Source organism: Rhyacophila brunnea, unplaced genomic scaffold, assembly GCF_057557595.1.
Source record: "Rhyacophila brunnea isolate RB1 unplaced genomic scaffold, BYU_Rbru_1.0 scaffold_7, whole genome shotgun sequence".
In the NCBI taxonomy this organism is placed as follows: domain Eukaryota; kingdom Metazoa; phylum Arthropoda; class Insecta; order Trichoptera; family Rhyacophilidae; genus Rhyacophila; species Rhyacophila brunnea.
In genome coordinates, this window is record NW_028233339.1 from 36,301,599 (window position 1) to 36,323,995 (window position 22,397).

General features: G+C 30.0%; 1 protein-coding gene across 17 annotated transcripts in view; it reads left to right on the plus strand.

Moving 5' to 3' along the window:
- The window catches only part of Rbp6 (RNA-binding protein 6), a 1,006,046-nt gene that overhangs the window by 556,064 nt on the left and 427,585 nt on the right, over window positions 1–22,397 (plus strand). For all 17 annotated transcript variants that reach the window (XR_015071926.1, XR_015071928.1, XR_015071929.1 and 14 more), the window contains one exon: window positions 21,186–21,278. Coding sequence is in view for 11 of the 17 variants with exons in the window: in XM_085958080.1 (XP_085814206.1) it covers window positions 21,186–21,278 (93 nt within the window). In the remaining 6 variants the exon portion in view is untranslated. The remainder of the gene's footprint in view (window positions 1–21,185; window positions 21,279–22,397) is intronic.

The window sequence follows — 22,397 nt, forward strand, 5'->3', positions numbered from 1 at the left end:
TGCCTTCTAAAAATAGGCATAATGCTAATCTCTTTGTACTTTATATGCATGTTCTAATTATATAGGAAGGCCTTGATTTTTTTCTAACATACTTACGTATGTATAATAAATATACACATAATCCTTTGTTAACTGTAAATACCTAAATTATCGATATAACAACTTTTGGCAGCTACCCCACGATGTGGGGTCTCTAAATTAGATTATGGAGTAATTGCAATTATTTGAAGTTTACCATACCCTCTAAAATGAGACATAATGCTAATTTCTTTATGCTTTATGTGCATGTTCTATATATTGGATGACATTGGTTTTTTTTTTATCTAGCATACATATTTATATATATACACATTATCCGTTGTTCATTCTAGATACCTAAATTATCGACTTACTATTATTAATAAAAAAAATCTTTTATAGCATCGATAACATACTCCTACTATAATAATTACTAAAACGTAATATGGGGTTTTCAAAATTACACAGATACCTACATATCTTTTTTTATTAAACCTGTACCCACTATAATTAATATAATTTAAAACAATTAAAAAATAAAATATATTTACTGACCTGAATAATTAGTGTATACTTATATGTTTTTGGGTTATTAACAATGTTTACACATATTATTATGAAATTATAATAATCAGTATACGACATGTATTTTATGAAAATAGTATACTCTATCAAGTATAATATTATAAATACAGCAAAAGACAACGTAAAACAGAATAAACGTAAATGAATGAATAAATGAACGTAAAACAGAGAAACAGAACGTAAATCAGACGTGTTGTATCTTTTCTATTAACAAGGGTACCAGACAAGGCGAGACGATCTCACCCACATTATATCCATGAAGTTATAGTCAGGTGACTCGACTGGGAATACAGTGGAATCGAACATTACAATATATCGTGTGCATTAATGACAGTAGTGTGATAGTAGCAATTTAAATAATCACAACACAACCTGATTTTCAGAAAATCGCATATATGCTTAGATTTTTATTGTAACTTTACCAAAGCACCCGGATAATAGGTAAATGCTTTACGCATTAGATCACGTGGATCACTTTTAACAGCAGTAATACACTCTAATTAATGTGTAATCGCTGATTGTGTTTAATATTTTTAAATACATTTTTATTAAAGATTACTCTGTGAACTAACCTCATATCATCATTAAAAAATATCATATCTACAAGTACCAAATGATAGAACTATCACCTGAAAAATAATGTTGGAATTGGTTAAACTCTGTATTTGATTTTGTGTGATATTTATAAATTTTACAACCTTTTACGTACTTTGTCAAATAAATTATTATGGGTAATGACGCTGCCGTCATATTTTGTGAGAAATGTTGCGCGTCATAAAAATTTGTTCCGACAGCTACCTCTTTTCATAAATTCCACGATTTTTATTTGATCAATTTCTACGTCATTTCAAAATATCATCTCTGTGAAGCAGTATTTTAATAAAGTCAGTACTCATTTTATCTTACAAATAAATGATGACGTTTATATTAAGTACGTTTTGTTGTAACTTTTATATAATGTAATAATAATCTGTATTCATCACTTTTAGTTCCGCTATAAAACACTAAAAAATCGTAGAATAAAAAGAAGAATAACATTTATAAAATATATTTATATATAAAAATACATAAAAATAACGATAATATACCTAAAATTGTACTATTTTTTCGGCCTTAAATTTCAATATAAAATTTAACTTTCTCCTTAAAGCCTTGTTTTCATTGGTAGAGTTAGCGGTAGAGTACTTTTGAAAGTATCTACTAGCTATTCTTTTATTTCTACCAGTATAAACGTAATCAGCAAAGAATAAAAATATAGTGGTATAGTGACTCTGCTACTCGCCTTTCCCTTCCATCAATTTCCACGAGTTGTACTACTCATGGTGATGCCATGTATTAAGTTATTTTTGTTTTGTTATCATGCTTTTTAAAATGAGTGAATTGAGCAATGATATTGACATGTCTTCAGCGAATGAGAAAGAGAAATTAGATTCTTCCATTATTCAATGCATCAACAAATTTAGTTGAGTATAGTTCTTTGAATGGCAAGTATGGTAGTATACTATACTGCAAACTTTACCAATGAAATCGAAGTTTATGTATCATCACTAACTATTGTTCCCCTCATATATTCTTCATCGTTCACGCCTTTCTTTCTTGTTACAGTTCTACTCCATACTGTAAATCTATTTGTTTTGGGAGGTTCATTCTTGATCTCTTGTATTCGGGTATCCACCCGGACAGCATCATTGGTTTCCTGTTACCTGAGACTCTTTAAAAATATGGTTTATCTATCGTAATCTTTACGACTTATACAATCTACAGATGACTTGTCTTACTAAATTTTCCAGTTTATATTATTATTTTTAGAATTCAATTTTCTAGTGTAGGTCCAATAATCTTCCCTCTTATATTATCACAATGCTTGTTTTACTAAAACACTACTTTACTTACCTACACAGTAAAATTAGTTATATTAAACCTTAATTTGTATAAATTTTATCTTATAAAATTGTATTATTCTGTAGAAGATTTATTGTGGAAATAATTTGATATCCTATTTCTCTTCAAATCTCTGCCCTGATAACAAAAATGATTTTTTCCTCCTATAGAAAATAACAAAGTCCAACAAAAACGTTTATGAAATGAGAAAAACAACAGGATTGTTGCTTTGTAACTGGCATGTGTTGCCTCATGATGTATATAGAACGTCATAGATGGTTTGTTTTCTAACCAAACAGAATTATCCTTTTTAAAACACCTCTTACCAGTAAGTAAGTACAGCAAAGTAATAACGCTATATTTTACGATGAATTTATTTTTCCTATAAATAATAATCGTTTGTTTGATGTGTGACCATGTATTTAAATTGAAATGTTTTAAAACAATAAGTACCTACATAAAAATTGTTTGTGTTATTATAAAAATACCAAGTAGGTACCTGATTTTAATGCCCCACTTTGTAAAGGAAAAAATAATACATATAAAATCACACTTGTTTGTAACAAAGAACAAATATAATATATATTTAAATTTTTTGTAGGTATCTATAAAAAATGGGAAAACGTAGGTATATTTAACGAAATTTCACAAATAAGATAAAAATCCACACAATTCAATAACGATCCGGATCGGTTTTGTCTATTAATAAGATCATTTTTAACTAATACAAAAATAAAATTTTACATTATATTTTTATACAAAAATTTCTGAGAAAATGATTTTTGCGACATTTGATAATATTCAACTGAATCGACTAAACTGCTTATATTATTTATTAAATTATGTGGATTAAGTGGTATACAATTATATTTTATAAAACTTTTATTTTATAATAAGGGTGATTGTCTTAAATTACTATTAATATTTTTGGTATTATAAAAGAACTATTAGTAAGCTAATAAAATACTGCAGACCGATACGATTGGCTTGATAAATTTATTAATTACTTTGAAATTAAATTGTTTTCTCTATTCTATTAAAAAAAATGAAAGATTTTTGATTTTAAGTTTTTAGTCTACATTTTTCTCTCCATTTATTCAATTCCACTCTCAAACTATATCTTTTGATTGTATTTTTTGTTGAGTTTCATATACTTTTAATAAAAATTACTCAAAAAAGTATTAAATCTTACTAAAAACAATTTTATTTAATTAATATGAGCAATCATTACATTTTATCTACGCTAAATAGCCAACGTAACGGAAAAAATACGGTCTAACGTTTTTTTATCGTGAGTAAAAATTATAATAATAATCGAGAAAGTTTTAACAGGAGTTAATACAAACAAAGTAAAATGTTGGAGTTTGGAGGTCTTGAGCGATATAATGGGCTTGAAAAATATATATTTATAAATAAAAAGGCTTGTGTTTTAGAATAATCTTTATGGCCGTTTTCGTCCAGTCGAGCGAATATTATCGTTAAACGTACGCCCGACCCAAACCGGCATCAAAATTAAATTCATCCATTGTCTGAAAAGGGTAAAAATATTTTTATTCGGTGTAGGCTGATGGGCGTTTTCACCCCTCGTGGGCACAAGTGTAAGGGTGTGCAAAATGAAACAAGGTATTTATGTAATTTTCAATCAGGGTCGTCCCTTTATTGAATTAATATTACACGCCGGCAAAAGAAGACTACGCGTTATTCGATATGAAACCTTTGACTGCGGCTAAAATCAGCGGGAATATGTCTACATCTATCGCTATGCGGTGAAAGGGAAACACTTTTTTTGATGTCAATTTTGTTACATAAATAAATATAACAACAAAAATTTGTCACATTTTTAGATTACAGTCACAATGGAAATTTAATTTTGAGGAAATTTTCAAATAAAATACGACCTAAAATAAAAACAAGTAAGCATACATAATTTTGGTATTTCCTTTATTAGAATTAATTAATAACGCCGAACTTTTCAATTTAATTAATTAAATGGTCTAACCGGTTTGAATAAAATATCCTATAGATAATAATAAAAAAAATATATGAACACGTTTTTATAATAGAGTATAAAATACAGACAATTAAAAATAGTATGTATTTATGAATTTATTAGTAAGACGTTAAAATAATATTTTATTTAATTTATCGAATAATTTTATGAAAGTAATAGAGTTTTGAGGAAACAACTTTGATGAAAGTGGAATCTAAAGTAATAAAATGAGTAAAGATCATGAGAAGTAAAACGGAGACGATTTTAACATCAATTAATTACTTATAGCGATATTTATAATTTATTTATTTGGTTTTTAGATTATGATTTAAATAAATAGAGAAAATTGTCAACTTTATAACATTTACCAGTTTAATTCTATCTTAATGTTACTGTTGTTAACATCATGGTATTAAACATATTGTATTAAAGTACGTCACTGGCCACATTATTAATAATGATCTGAACCAATTTTATCCGGTACAATATTGGCACTATTCTTCTCCTGCTAACGAAAGAAAACCAATTAATAATAATGTAACTTACATTATATATTATGTTGTCATCATCACCAACTAGAGTTAATTCACCTCTGGATTATGATCTACACTATTAAATTATTTGCCACTATTTTTGGTATGAAGTTATTTATTTATTATCACGAACTTCTCATACAGTGATTGCAGGACTTCCTTTGGGTCATTTAATATCTCTTGGATAGGTACCACTATATTATTGCATTTACTATGTTACCAGTTATCTACTCGCTGAGTAATATATCCGATCCATTACCATTTCATCATCTTGGCAATGTGTGTCACATAGCTTCCACTTTTGCATCTTTAATTTGTAATTTTTCGGCATTATGCCTACATGTTAATGAATAATTATTATAATATATACTAGATGTACAGTATATTTCTTAATCCCACGATGGCCGAGTAGTAACTTATCAGGTTATAATGCCGCGTGTCTTGAGTACTAATCCCGGCTCTGCCAATTTTACACGTTGTTCTTTAAACGTGCGTCTGGACCCAGAATATGCATCTAATGGGTTAAGGAATTGACTCATTTCTCGTAAATACAAATATATTTTAATACAACCTTCACTTGATGGAGCCCCATATGATCCTCTAAGTATCGAACAAAGGCAGATTGTTTACTAATAGGTGTTATTTTAAGTACTTCAATTAATACGTAGTTATAAGAAATGATTCGCATGAATCATTGACAGATCGATAGATTAAAGGGAAAAGTACTCACCCGGAAAGTGCAAGACTTGAGTTTTAGTTCCTCTCGGTCCAATTGTTCTCTGAATTGTTCTCAAATATGTTGAATATCTAATGATATCTAATATAATAAATTTGGTTAACACACCCAGAGATATATATTATTATACGTCCACGATGACCGAGCGGTTACCGCGTCAGCTTATAATGTTGCAGATCCCTGGTTCAAATTCCGGGATTGAAAAATTCACATGTTTTTGTAAACACATTTTACCTAATAAGCTGAACAAATGAATAACATATATTTTTATATAAAACCGGTTAATACAACCTCCACCATGTGATATATTATTATGATCTTCTTAGGATCGAAAAAAATATTTAAATTTAGTATTAATTATTTAAATAACATCGTAATATTAGAAAAAAATGCTGAAATATCTTGTGCCAGAATATCAAATTTTCAATATAATATAAATGTATATATTATATTTAATAGATACATTTAAGTTTATTTGCCCTGTCAGGACGGAGGCTTCATTGTGTATTCTAAAAAAACGTGAATTAATACGTAGATGTACCAAATTTAATATATTTTTTGTGATAACTAAATTTGGCGTATGTCGTACAAGATTTAAGGCCAATACACATGCGTCACCCTCGCAAAATGTTTTTTTAGAGGGTTAACGGACAGCGAAGGAGGGCTTCTAGATTAAAGGGACGATTTGAAAGGGTTACTTACTACAATATCTTTTGCGCTTCTTTTGTACGCTGTGATTTTTTTGCATCGACCACCAAAACTAAATGCTGTTTAATCCCAATCTTTATGGGAAAAGGATGACTGTGCAAAATTTATTAGGGAAAATATTTCAATTTGAAGCATTGTGTTTGCACATAGAATCGTTTTATAAAATTATGATAATGTACGGTATTAAAAAAAAGAGAATCGGCCGTTTCATGCTAACGTTATATTTTGAAATCAACGCATTTGCATAAGTATGAATATATAAAAATATTATATTATGAAAATACGAATACGTAGTAGCTGTATTAAATTTGTGGCTTTAAGCATGAATTCTGGTCTCTGGGAAAGAATATTTCTATATACTAAAATCAAACTCATTCATTTATTTATATGAGTGAACAATACATATTTTAATTTCAAGACATTCACAATAATATTATGACATGAAGAATATAATAACACAATGAAAACAGTGACGCATAATGCAAAGTTTGTTCTAACGTTGTTACAGGCTATTATACCTCAGTTGAGGTACGGTCTAAAAAGATCGTGGCTAAGCGATGCGCGGATTGCAGGTCGTGGGTGCACATGACGCATGCCAAACGAAATATAATTTGTCATATAAATCCAACATGCGTCCATTTAATGTTCTGTTTATTTTTCTATTAGTAACAATAAAGATATATTTATTGACATGTTTTCTTTTTAAAGTAAATGGGTAACGTTTTTAGTCATCTTTACACGATTTAAGAATTAATACCCCCGTCGCCATCACGAAACAAATTGATGTGTTCCCAGCTCGACGTTTTCTCTCCGAATGGCAGCGAGTCCAAAATTTCGTCGCACCTGTAGTTGAAAATTATTTGCCGCTTCACTGATGTATCGTTTTAAGTCTTGGTATCAGTGTTTTTACAGAGCGGAAGAACCCAGTTCTAATTAATAATAAGTATTGAACTAATAACAATTAGCAATACGTATTATGTTTTATTGTATATTTTATTACAGTGTATTTTTATTAATAATTGACAGTAAGTTAGCTCTATAAAAGAAAAAGAAAACTTATAAAGTCATGATATCACTGCTGTAAACAACCAGCATATTATAATATTATAAGTCTGTCATTTGTCTTTTGAATGTCTCCGATAGCAAAGAGTTATATGCGTATTCCAGATACATTGTTCGTACATCGTTTAGGTATAAGTACAAAATATACACTAGACTTATTATAATAAAACACATACAGTAACATTATTACAATATTATAAAAATATGTTGATAAAAAAATTTGACAATCAAAATCATAAACTTCACTATTCTGATGAGTGATATTATCTATTTCATTCCGTTTATAAAGCTTTCAAATTAATCATAACCACTTTATTATTCGATGTGTTTCAAAACAATCTAACATTCTTAAATATGGTTAATATTCAGTTATACATAAATAAATAAGATCTTTATATACAGAGTATTATCCAAAAGCAGTGAAAAGATATAACTAACAATAAATTTCATAAAATATAAAATGATACAAAGACTACTTAAAATTCTTTATAAAAAATCTTATACCAAACGATAAAAAATAATTGTGTAATAATATGTAAATCATTTGGTATTTTGTGCATTGTGTATAATTGTATTTCTCTCGTGTATCGTTTTAAAAACGTAATTGTTATTCCTTTTCAATCGGTGTCTGTGTTCTGGTTGTCGCTGTTTACGAGAGCACTATTGATGGGTATGTTTTAATTGTCCATTATCGTTCGTTCAAGAACAAGGGCTCGGTGGTTACACCATAATACCCCCTTTGCTTTCCCCCACCCCCAACCTTTCCCTTTTTAACTAAAGCATGTATTTTTTTATCACTGGTAATGTAACATCAATTCAAATATTTATGGCAGAATTCTCTATAAAATTATGTAAATTTTTGTTTTGTCAAGAATTAAAATATTTTTTGGACATACATATTTTAAAAAAACATTTCTGAGAAAATATAAAACCGATAAAAAAAATATTTCTAAAAAACATACGACACCAATATTCTCGGGGTTTGCGCCCACGCACATCGACCACAATGCTATAGGCATCCTATCTAATTACAACACATTTTAACTAATGACTCTAACAATACTCCCGCTTAACGGGCGGCTGAAGAGCTCGGTATTCAAATATAATTTAGTATGAAATGGACCTCGGCGTCGTACGCACGTTAATTTAAATCGATCTTTTGGCAAAAATCACTAATCATCGGAGATTTTATTTAAAAAAAAAAACATTATTATTACTATTGTCGACCTTCTATATTATTATTATTGTGGACAATCTTACATTATTATTTGATAAACACATGCACGTGTCCGCTGATCAGAAAACAGGGCTGTCAAAATAATATAATATTTGTAAAATGTTAATTTCATCATAGTTTTTAATCAAACCTGTGCAATTACATACTGATAACTTGGGTGGATATCGTGGCAAACATACTATTGATATATCTACGGGTATATTATTATTATAACCCAATTCAAATTGAACATAGGTTGATACTCAATTACTATTATAGTATCTTTATGATTTCGAGAAAATAATACGATGGAATATATTATATAATCCATATCAATTATTTGAAAACATTATATTTACATGTATATAATATAGTGAAAAGGTCAGATAACTGTTTTCTCTGCAAGATAACATCAAAATTTATATATACTTACTTAAATGAAGAATTACATTCACGAGTGAGCACGGCTTAAAGTTCAAAGTTGATTTTTTATAACTAATAGAAAATGCTGTTTGTTTCTACGAATAAAAAATCACGGCAATCAGAAAGGCCGGAAAATATGGCCGACAATGCATGATACACAAACATAAAATACACAAAATTACAAACACATACGAAGTTTACCGCACACGTGCAGACCACGTGATATTTGTTTACGCAAAATCGTCGCTTTCCAAAATGGCGAATTTGGTTGCCAGTTTTTACTGCGATGAATCACTGTGTTCCTTACTGTCTTTTTTTATTCGTAGGTTTGTTAAAATCGGAAATGAGTTGGAATATAATGCAACCAAAACTGGAAAAATTCTATTATGGGTGTTTACTTTTTGAATTAGTTGACACCAGAAAAACAGGTACATGCCACTACGTGAACCACAGTGGATATTATGCCGGGTCCAAATTGGCAACATGTCGCCGGCAACCTCGTTAAATTTTAAGATAAGTATGATAATTATCGTAAATTTTTTTAAACCATTATGATAATTATCGTAAAATTTATCGAGGTTGTCGCGCGACATTGTTTTGCGCCAGTGTGGACCCGGCATTAGATGCACAAAACTTAAATAAAATATATTATAAATTAAATTTAAAAAGTACAATAAAATTAATTGCGTCGGCAGCCCTGTTAGATATTTTTTATAGTGACAGTCATTTTTTATATGCCCGCCAGTCGATGGATTAATAAAAAAATAATGTGTCTAGTGACTGTATGTTAATAATTATTTTTAGGCACTCATGATATAAATTATTTCGCCCATTGGCTTTACCTACCACTTGTTTCACTAGTATAAAAGTGAAGTTGCGCAGGCAATAAAAAGTCACTTTCTTTTTATAATAGGCAGACACTAAATTCTACGTTTTAAAAAATATGCATTAGAATTAAACAATACCTATTATTTTTAATATGTAGGTCCTAAACATTACAAATAAGCACTATTCATTAGTAATGTTTTTTGGATAGCACATGAAATAAAAATGTAGGTAGATATGTATGTCAACATCCTTCGTATATTTAGTTCTCGGACAATTTCAGGTTAAAAAGTTATTAATATTATATTATTAAGTTTATATCGTGGCTAACACATAATCAAAAAAGTTATCATATCCATCATATCAGTTGCAATACTTCACACCAAAGAACTGATAAACATATTGAATTTAGTAACATTTATTAGAAAGTACTATTTTTTGGTCACCCCATAGCTTCACTTCACGAAAACCACCAAACGGGAGTTTATTGAGACAAACATTGGCGGCAACCTTTTTATATTAACTAGTAGACCAGTTATTATGGACCACATGTAAAAAAATCATATTTTCAATTCTCAAGGCCGATTCTGTAGAGCGTCCTCTTAAGCGCTTTCTAAATTGAGTTACTATTGGCAATCGGCTTATGTAATTTAAATCAAAGTAAGTTGAAATGAATCAAAGAATTTTACATTTTTAAATCTTGTGAATTATTCGTTGAATAAAAAAAATAGTTAATCAAATACTTTTTCATGAGATTTATATTATATATAACCAAAAAATATATGTGATTTTATTGAACACAATTATTATTATTCCTCAATACGCATTTAGAACATTACAATTTTTTTACGAATAATTTATTGTTTCACCCATAATAAAATATATTTCATATATTTATAACCAGTGTAAATTACGTAAGTATGAAATTTGGTCATCAAAACTCATTATATTGATTTGAAGCAAATCTTTTAAATTCTTGCACATGTGTAAAAAAACGCTATATTTTACATCATATTTATGCTTGATATAATTTTTTTATATCTAGATAGATGCCTGTTTCAAAATGTTAGATCTGTCAAGAAAAACGCTAATTTGGCAACGTTGCCACAGTGCGTAAGTTACATAAGAGAAAGTCTTGTCAGTTGTGTTATCATACACTTGTTGATATTATGCAAATTATACTGTAGTGTTTCATGTTATGAATCAAATATACGGAAGTATATAGTATAGCAAACGCCGTTCTGGAAAATACTACCACTGAGTTTTCTCTCATTTTCTCACCCCTCTCTCTTTGCTAGCACCTACCAGAGAGCGTCTCTATGTTTCATTTATATTTCATTCTAATTTCGTTTGTCGGAGCAGCGGGCACGTTTTTGGCGCTCGTTTATTCCCAATTTCTATTAGTAGCTTAAATCTTATTGAATTTCCACTTTGCCGCCTTTTTTATCCTATCTCTTACGGACTCACTTTTTTCACTTTCGTTTTTCTTTTATTGCTAGTGTTTGCCGATACGCGATGAAAATTTTCTTTGTTCACGATTTGCAAGCAGAAGAAGCGAATCTACGCAGGTTTATTTCGAATCAATTAAACGTTATACAATTTTTCTTTCGTTTTCCTCGCACATTTCCCAGTGCTTAAACGAAAGAAAATATTTTCACATCGGTGATTTTATCTAAGCTTTGCTTTGAACAATTACATTTTCAAATTAATAATAAAAGAAAACTTTTATTTTTATTTCTTATACTAGTTACGATCACATTAGGACTTTTAATACTTTACAGTGAACGGCAGAAAATTCAACACGGTTTCGATTCAAAATTCATATGATATTGTAGGTAATTGATAGTAGGCCTTATTTATAAATACATTTATTTCGATGTTTATTTAAACATTCGAGAAATTTATATGATAAATATATAGGATTATGGAAATAATTTTTAATTTTTTGAAATGAATCGAACAGAAACGAACCCGGAAGAAGTTACATTTTGAATCGAATGCAAGCTAGTTCAGTTGAAAAAAGTCTCGCTTTTATTAGATATAGAGATACGAAAGCGCTAATGTTAATCGCTGACGCTGAATCACAGCGCGCCGTGTTACGTGGCGCGAGTTTTAAACAAAAATCAAACTGACTCTGCTTTGATAAATTTATCACGGTTACAATTATAATAAACACCAGTTTACACGTCTTATTTACCAGTGTCTTATTACGATGGTAACAATACATATATAAAAACTTTACCCTACATAATAATATAAGACATATTTTTGATAAATTCAATTAAAATAAATATAATGACTACTGCTTTTAAAAATCTTAGTTATATCTCTGCAATCATCCCTTACAATGTCGTAATCATGAGAATATTAAGAGACTCATAGCGTCTATCACTTGGTTAGACGATCGAATTGGCCACCTTTCTGTTTCCCGTCGACGCTGTATTATGTTTCTGCTGTCTTTTAAATTATCATTTTTTTTCTGGATATACCCTCAGAAATGAAAAATTCTCTAGTGATATATCTTAGATTTGACTCTTTTTATTTATTTAAATATTTTATACACGGGCTTTTAATTCAATTAATATTATAAACTGAGGGTAAGTACCTATTTTATGTATACATACTTGGTTATACGTATTGGATTATTATTATCTATATTTAATAAACAGATTCGTTTTCACATATAGTAATGATTGTATTGATATCATAAACAATACGATTTAGGGGACAATATGTAATTAGGCTAAACAATTTATTTATTGTCCATCTTGTATTCATTTATAAATCAAAATATTAGAATGTCATGTGTTTATTATTTTCTGTAATTTACTATGAAAATACAAAATATTTGTCGTAATAGTATATCAGTTGTATGTCATTTGTCGACATTCAATAATTTTATGGTATCATTTATCAAGTCGCTGACTTATTTTGAATATGCAAATGTAAGTGAATCAAAACACATTTAAAAACAGTTACCGCCATCTGCCTAAAACACTTGCTGCTCGAAAGACGCGAGAGATTCATTCATGCCACAACACCATAGCACCTCTTCTCTCCTATCACTTTTCGTTCCATGCTAATCAACATTAAAAATACATTAAATATAAGGTTCCCGCTCGGTTCGCCCCGCAACTAATGACACCGTGCCGTAATAAAATCGGCAGGGTTCGGCCTCACAGCCAATCCGGTGAAGTGACTGCCAGCTAAAGAAATCGATCCTTCTGTCGGTTTTTCCTTAAGGTATTATATTTTCCCTGGCTTAGCTTTCCCGCGAACTTTCTTGAAAAGAATCCTCTTTTCTCGGGTAATGCCGGAAAGAATTCGCGAACTGGGGCTTAGGCGTATGATATTTATCTTTTTGTTTCCCTAAATCAAGTGTTGTTTACTGTGTTCGACTTAATTTGAGCACCGTAGGCATTATTTTCTGCTGATAAAATATATTCCTTGAATTCCTGCTAACGGTAATATTTCCCGCATTGTTTTTTTTTGCGCTAAGGAAACATTATAAAAAATATTCTGTATATTCACAAAATATGTTAATACATGCCATCGCTAATACGTACCGTCGACGCAATTACTTTTCTGCAAATGATTTCCAAAATTAATTAAAACTTACTAAATAAATATAGTTACCATTTACCGTATCCAGAAATTTGTACGTATACAGTTCACCGCAGGACACTTATTCGTGCGCCGCAGTACGTAAAACATGACTTCATGTAACATTTCATCAAATGACGAGTTCTTCATTGAACATTTCACCTTGGAGTATATTTGTACGTATGCTACAACATGTGGCAAATTTTATGAGATGTCTTTACTAGGTTAGGTTAGGGTTAATCTAATTGGAACAGTACTATTTGCAAACTATTGCAGCATTTTGTAAGATACGTACAAATGTATTCCACGGTGAAATGTTCAACGAAGAACTCGTCATTTGATAAAATGTTATACGAACTCATGTTTCACGTACTGCGGCGCACGAATAAGTGTCCCACGATGAACTGCATACGTACAACTTACATGTAACCACCATTTACACCAACGCGCTGCTCCGCTTTGATATAGTGCTTCCGTTAGACTTGCACATTCAAGTCGTGATCGCACGACTGCCTTGCTCGGGGTCTGGAAGCTAAGGTTGACAGTATCTTAATATCTTCACCTCCGGAACATGTATCTACGGGGCTGTGTGCTCGAAGAGTTACTGTACGCGCTCTGGCGTATGACGCCGCATTACATGCACGGCAAGGACGATGGACCTTCTCTTCCAAGGGCAGATAAACGCATTTATTTTTTTCCATATATAAAGTGGTATATGGTGATAATCGGATTGAATCCAGGATTTTTAAGTTCTTAAGCGGACATGGTGGTTTTGCCTTCAAGCTCTGTCAGCTTAGTCTAATAAATTATCTGACATGCTTTGATTTGACAAGTTGTTTAAGTCAGTCTGATACTCATTTGGACTGGTCGATAAATTGCAACTTGGTATTTACGAAAAAAAAATTCTCAGCTTTCAAAAACTTTGAGGCATTTTACTACGATCGAGAAGGTTTTTTCTCATCGAGGATTGACCGTAATATATTATATTAGAATAAGAATCACGCAGACTCTAGTGAATCCCATCAAAGATGTATACGCCTGTATAAGGGGATGGCAGATGGTGGAGAAAAAATTGAGTTATCATTTACTTATGTTTCAATTAATCTTACGCACGTAGTTTTTTTTACTATGGTAATCTAACCTTAGTTTCATAGCACTCTGACACGAATCACCATTATTTTTTGCATACCAGCTCGGGGCGTACTCTGTCATCTTTAAATTATCCTTTCTATCTCTTGGGCTACTGTATTTAAAATCGCAACATAGACGATTTCGCATCAATAACTTCCCAGGCTATTTTATCAGAATCCGCCCAGATTGGATATGACCAGCTCACCGTAGTTTAAGAATTTTGATGCTATTTTTGGTTAGGTTGTCCAAATTTCTCGTAACGTTACTCCATCTTCGGCTATTGGCTCTAAATACCAGATTCCCATATAGTTAACTTAATACAATTCAATAAAATATTTAATATATCGTCACTTTAATATTAAAACCTCGTAAGTCTGTTTAAGAAGAATGTTGTGGGGAAGGAAAAAACGTAATAAAAATAATATTTTAAACACCTTTCTAACTAATAAATCTGCTAACACTGATTGTGAAATACGTGGTTTTAATTCCATCTTTAAAACCACGATAAATTTATCAATAGATGGATAGCATACTAGTCTAGAGAACCGAGGTTTTGAATAGATTTAAAATGATTTTTTGTTTAAATTTTGTCGAAATTTTTTTTTCATAATATCGGACTTACAAGGTCTTAAGGGGGGACATGCTCGTCGAAGGTCAAAATTGAGTTTTTATTGTATTTTCAAACCATGATCATGGACACTCCTTAAACGTTGTAGATGATCTATTTATATAATTTTGAAGCCTTATTATCCTTTATAGTTATTTTAAACATTTGATGACTGCATGAAGTATTTTTGTTACATAAAATAGTATTCTTTTAAACCTCTCGCTCTAATGTTTTAGAATATAGTCATATTTCGGTACATAACTGTGCAGTGGTGTTAAGATTTTTTACATTTATTAATTTTTAAACGCATTTATAAAACCATTAGCATAATTTATTACGAGATAATTTTTGTAAAATATTCACGATAAAAAATTATATTGATAATCTCTGTGATCCCAAATTTGACAAGAATTAGGCATTTTATTATTCAAAAAATCGGCAAGATTAACACATTTGAAGATAATTCTAAAGATATTTATTATAAGCTATGTCTTTGACCATTCAAGTTTGATAAACATCTTATGAATAATGATTGCTTTATAATAATTATTGACCTAAGAATAAGGTAGTGTTTTTTTGAAATACGCCATTTCTTTTGTCATTCCCTAGTGGTTAAGCTACAACATACGGCCGTAGCCATAAATTGACAAACTATAATTGAAGTAGGGAGTAAAATGATATTGACGCGCGTGTTTGAACATGTACCGTTTAAAAAAAAATTTAAAAAAATTCGGTTAGGTACATGTTCAAACACGCGCGTTAACATAATTTTACTCCCTACTTTAATTATAGTTTGTCATTTTATGGCTACGGCCGTATGTTGTAGCTTAACCACTAGAAAATGACAAAAGAAATGGCGTATTTCAAAAAAACACTACCTTATTCTTAGGTCAATAATTATTATAAAGCAATCATTATTCATAAGATTTTTATCACACTTGAATGGTCAAAAACATAGCTTATAATAAATATCTTTAGAATCATCTTAAAATGTGTTAATCTTGCCGATTTTTTGAATAATAAAATGCCTAATTCTTGTCAAATTTGGGATCACAGAGATTATCAAAATAATTTTTTATCGTGAATATTTTACCAAAATTATCTCGTAATAAATTATACTAATGGTTTTATAAATGCGTTTAAAAATTAATAAATATAAAAAATCTTAACACCACTGCACAGTTATGTACCGAAATATGACTATATTCTAAAACATTAGAGCGAGAGGTTTAAAAGAATACTATTTTATGTAACAAAAATACTTCATGCAGTCATCAAATGTTTAAAATAACTATAAAGGATAATAAGGCTTCAAAATTATAAAAATAGATTATCTACAACGTTTAAGGAGTGTCCAGGATCATGGTTTGAAAATACAATAAAAACTCAATTTTGACCTTCGACGAGCATGTCCCCCCTTAAGAGTAAAGTGACGATACGAGGACTGAAATAAGCAATATTTATACGCCAAATCTTCGACGCTGTAAAGAATATACTAACAAGGCGTATATTTTTATATATTTTCCTTTTGTCATAAAGTTATGAAAACCCTTCATCATTAAAATTAAACGAATAAATACCACTCAACTTACCTAATATATTGTAATGTATCCAATTTAATAAACAATGTCCCATAATGTTAGAAAGTTTTACTTCATAGAAAGTATTACAAACCTACGTATTATTTAAACAAACATTGTTTTCAAAGCCATTTAAATCGTTCTGACTTCAACTCAAACACGCCGTAACAATGATACTTCCAAGTTAACAAACATCAAAGAAGCAATAAATTATCTTCTGGCATCTTGCAGTCAATAATGCCCCCTCAAAGAATGTTTGTATATTTTGAGAGGGTCAAATTTCGCACCAAAGCAATCACTAAGTCCGCTACAGTCACTTCTTTTCGATCGCACTTTTTATCTTAATTGATAATGGTGCAATATGACGGTCTCTGAATCGTGGGAGAAGAAAAAATACATTAGAATAATGGGAATCGCTATGGCATGTACTTAGCCGGCCGCGTGTCGTATAAAAGACTCCAATTTTTCCGCCACGGCTGCGTAATATTATTTCAGAGGTTTTGCGGACTCGGCGTTTTAATATAAAATATTTTTTTCGGGCAAAAAAAGAGATTAGGCCTCTCACAAATGAACCCTCATTTTGTTTTCAAATGGTCATTATCAATCATGAAAGCTTTCTGTCATTCGCAGCGCGAGCTTTTCTTTAAAACTGTTTCCATGCCGCTGACATCTGTGCCATGTCAATTTATTTTCTGAAAACTTAAAACGATAAAACTCAATTATTTAGAAAAAAACTATTATCTTATTTGATTAAATGTTTGAAAGTAGCAAATAATTTATTATTCGTGTTTAATATTGGTATAAAATATCAGTATATACTGCAGGTGTATATAAGATATATAAATTTGTTTGATCTTGCCAAATTAATTAAACAATACATAGAATTTGCGTTCTATTTGTGTTATGTTTTATTAAATTTGGACATGGGAAAATTGAAATTAAAATTTATTTATTTACATACTTAATATAATTAACTTTACAAATAACGAAACATTAATTTAAATTAAAAAAAAGACATTCACACCATTATATTGAGAATGATAGAGTATTACAATAAAATTTAAAAAGACAAATAAATAAAAGCAATATTAGTAAAAGAGTAAATTATGAAGTACGCCAAATGACATTTTAAGAATTTATAAAACAACGTCCACCTAAACTCATCATCACGTATGTAGAATATATTAATATTCAAAGTGATCATAATGAAATCTTGAAATACGTTGAACTTCTTAATAGTATTTTTCTTTGAAACAAAACTAAGACAGTTTTTATATTTGTAAGTAAAAAATACAATAAAATAATGTGAATTCCTTCAATGATAATATTTGAATAGCTAAAAGCTCTAAGTTAAAACATTTCCATAGCTAACTTTGACAGCATAAAGATTTTTTTTAAATCTCACTGCACCCACGACAGATATTATTTACGAAAACTTTCAAAGCGATTGTACTGAGCTCCCCTCCGCATAACATAAATATCTCTGTAGTGTTATGAACGTCAATCGCAGTAAATTTCCCACAGCGGGCGGGGAAAAAAGAGCTTTCGCTGAAAACCGACGGTTTTCCCCATCAAGAAAGTCCGCGGCTCACATGGCCGTCCGTCGAGACGTCTTAATTTTAATCCGAACTTCTTAAACGCCAGCAATTTCCCCAACCTGGCCACCGTCGGCCGCCGTGGTTAATTGTTTGACTCCCAGACAACTTGTACGGAGGTGATATAAAACCTAGCCCCGCTGAATACGGGAAAAAGAAAGTTTTTCCCAGAGGCGTGCGAAGCTTACATGTAATATTAGTGTATAAATTAAACTACTAAAAACACATATGTACCTTCACTAATTTATTTATGTTACATCGAAACCTTAACTATGTTAATAATTCAATCAGAATTTAAGTAAACTACGCGATGAATAGTTTATTAAATTATTAGCAAGTGCAAGTAAGTTATAACAAAATCCTGACACAAGTTATTAATTTAGGTTAATTATTAATACTTCATTGAGAATATTAAAAACCGCTAGTTAATTTGGACACAAATATATAGGATACATATAGCTTAGCGGCCATAGCACGTGAATGTGAATCCCAGAGTGTGCGGTTTCTAACTCCATATTTTAGTATTTTCTAAGTATATCTTGCTCTAAGTAAAACTGTACTCATTTGAAATAGCTTGATCGAAATATAAGAATGTATTGAAACTATTATACGAGGAGATATTCGATCTAATTTTTATACCATGTTATCTCGCTGCAAGCAGCGCTAATAAAAAAAATAGTTTTGAGCTTACTTTTTGGTTTGCTGTTAGCTCGTTTATTTTCAATGAAATTCCTCCATACATTAAAATATGGCCGATTATCCATTGTTAATATTAAATATTTTATTATGGGAAATATATAATTCGAAGTTATTAGACATATATGTATATATAATATTATGAAGGATGTGAAAAAAGTGAAAAAAATACATTTTTTTCTGAGAAATCAATGGTTTGATTTCATAAATGCTAAAATATTTTGTGACAATAATCTTCAAATTAATTCACTGTGAAAAAAAACCTATTCTCTTATCATAAAAATACATAATATATTATATTCGAAAATTTTCTTTAAATCAATCTGATTTCTTTCACGTAGTAAGTAGCTGATTAATCATTTCTATTTTTATTACTTATTTTCAAAAGAAAACAAGTACTTTTTTTTAGAGTTTTTCTTTAACAAAATCTTGCGTAGAAGTATAGTATTGCCACTGTTTTCTCCCTTCACAAACCTCGCCGCCCCCTCGGCTATATAAGGACTGCATAATGAATGAACGGTAATTATTCTTACATCCCCTTTGCTCTGCCACCCTCATCCTCTGTCTCTGGTTCTTTGGGTGCCGCGTGTCCGCTTTTATTTTCTTCCGTGGCAGTTTTCTTGGTTTCTCTCAGCCTTGTTAGTTTTATTGCAATTTCAGAGATTCCACTCTTTAGCTCTGAGCTCAACGATTTTAGCACAGTCTATTAACAAACTCCTTTTAATCGTTATCTGCATGCTTTCTCAATAAGATTTCCTTTGTAAATATTAATGTTTTTCAGATAATTTATTAAAAAATATATTTTTAATTAACACGAGGGTTATTATAAATGACCGACGGTACTTGATGGAATGTAAGCTTGAATTATAATTGATTTAAGTACTATTTTAATGCATTCATTAACAAATTTTCGATTTTTTTAGACTACTTTAATTGAAAATCTTGGCATAAAAACAACAAATGTCACAAAAGTCATTTTTTCAGGAGAAGGTTAAAAAAATTATATCTTGGTTGTAAAAAGAATGCAAAAAAGCAATGTGGCATATTTTAAGAGCTGATTCGAGGGACTTATGTTTTTTTTTTAATATATCTTTGCACAGTTGTATGTAACCATACACAGGGAATACTACAGAAATGCAATAAAATGAAAATGGAAAAAGTGGACATTAAATTTATGTTTTTATGCCAAGATCTTCAATTGGTTTTACTAAACCGTTAGCACTATTTAATGTTGCGATATTGATACTCAAAATTCTTAGAAATTCCTATCAAAAATAACTACAAATTTAATGCATTCTTTTTTCGTAAAAAGACTAGATAACTTATTTTACATCACATTTGAATAAAAAAAAAATAGGCTCATGGGCATTTAAAATATTGGTTAATATGTTTATTAAGTATATAAGCAAAAGTAAACTGTAGTAGTTATGTGTCATTTGTATATTTACCATAATGTGAATGGTAGAACCTGGGTCGCTAAAATCATCAAAAAACTTAAAAAAACTGGAACTTAAGGATATTTTATTTAACAATATTCAAGAAACATAATATAAAAAAATAATATAGACCAATTTTTTTATGAAACCTTTCAAAATATTTACTTTGGATAATTTCATAAAATATTAACCCGCAACATATCATTTAATTAACACAAATAAAATTAATAAATAAATTTCTGCATTTATGACGATTGCGTATTTATAATTGGTTTATAATTCGTTAACATGTAATAATGTATCTTAATAATGTATCTTTATGAACATAATGAACAGAATATAACATATTAATATATTGTTAGGTATTATTCGATTGCAATTGTATATATATTTAAGTACAAAAGATTCGTCGTAACCCAGAATCTTTATTTTTTTAAATAATTTTACTCCATATTCTTTTTTTAATTACCTATATACTATTTATTTATAAAATTTACATTGTGAAATATTTAAGGATGAGTTGACAGTGCACTAATTACTATTTTTGTATCCTATTTCAGATGGTTACCAGGACAAAGAAAATCTTTGTAGGTGGACTGTCGGCGCCTACGACACTCGAAGACGTCAAAAACTACTTTGAACAGTTTGGACCGGTAAGTGAATTTAATAAATACTCTACTTTAAAAAAAATATAGACACCGCTTACATTGACGGAGTCGCCTATTGTCTATATATTAAAAAATATACCGTTACTAGAATTATATATAAATTCAGTTACCTCGTATGTATATTATTATTAGCACAGTTAACTATTTTGATAATAAGAACAGACATTAGGTAATTTATATTGATATAATATGTTTGGGGTAAAGAGTTGGATGATAAAAAGACTTGCTGTGAGAGTAGATGAGCAGAAGACTTTATTGACAGATTGATAAGTCCAATAAGAAGAGCAAAGTAACAGTGCATGATACACGTAGTGAGATATGCTTAGTCGGAGACACGACGATAGAGTGTACTGCTACTGAGATACTGAGACTGAATATGATATTCCATCAATTATTATGACTAACTATATAAATAAATATTCGCTAAATTAAGCAAGCCATTATTGGTGTAGCTATTGGCAATATGCTGCCCGATGCACCGTTGCAACTTCGCGATGTTTTGCTAACCAAGCTGTGTTGTTAGACCCTCATCGAAGTATGTCACACTTGCAGAATGTGCTGACCGTTGCTGAGGTGATGTGCCACACTTGATGTTACTATCTCGTTAAGAGGTTTTTCAACATTTTTTTACTGAAAATAAAATTAGGCATTTATTCAACCTTTAAATTTGCCCAGTCCAAATATACTTTGAAGAATAACATGTGAATTTGCCAGACTAATAATTATTATTCAAATACAAAATACACAATTTCATATATAAGTATAAACTTGACCATTCGTCTATCAAAGGCATAATTGTATATTATATTATATTATATAAATTGTCGAAAAGAATCGTGTTATATCGTACTGCTAAAATTTTTAAATGATGGTAAAATAATGTAGGTAGGTATGTCATAAAATATTATTGTTAATTATAACAAGGCTTGTCTTATTTTTTATCGGTTGAAAATACGTCCTTTGCTCAATGACATAAGCTTCAATAATTATTGTTGCGGTTTTTCCAAGTGGCTTTTGGTTTTTCACCCGATTGCTGACCATGTTTTGTGAATTTTTCTCACTGGCTGGCTAATAATGGCCGGATTAAGTCTCGCGGCGAAAAAA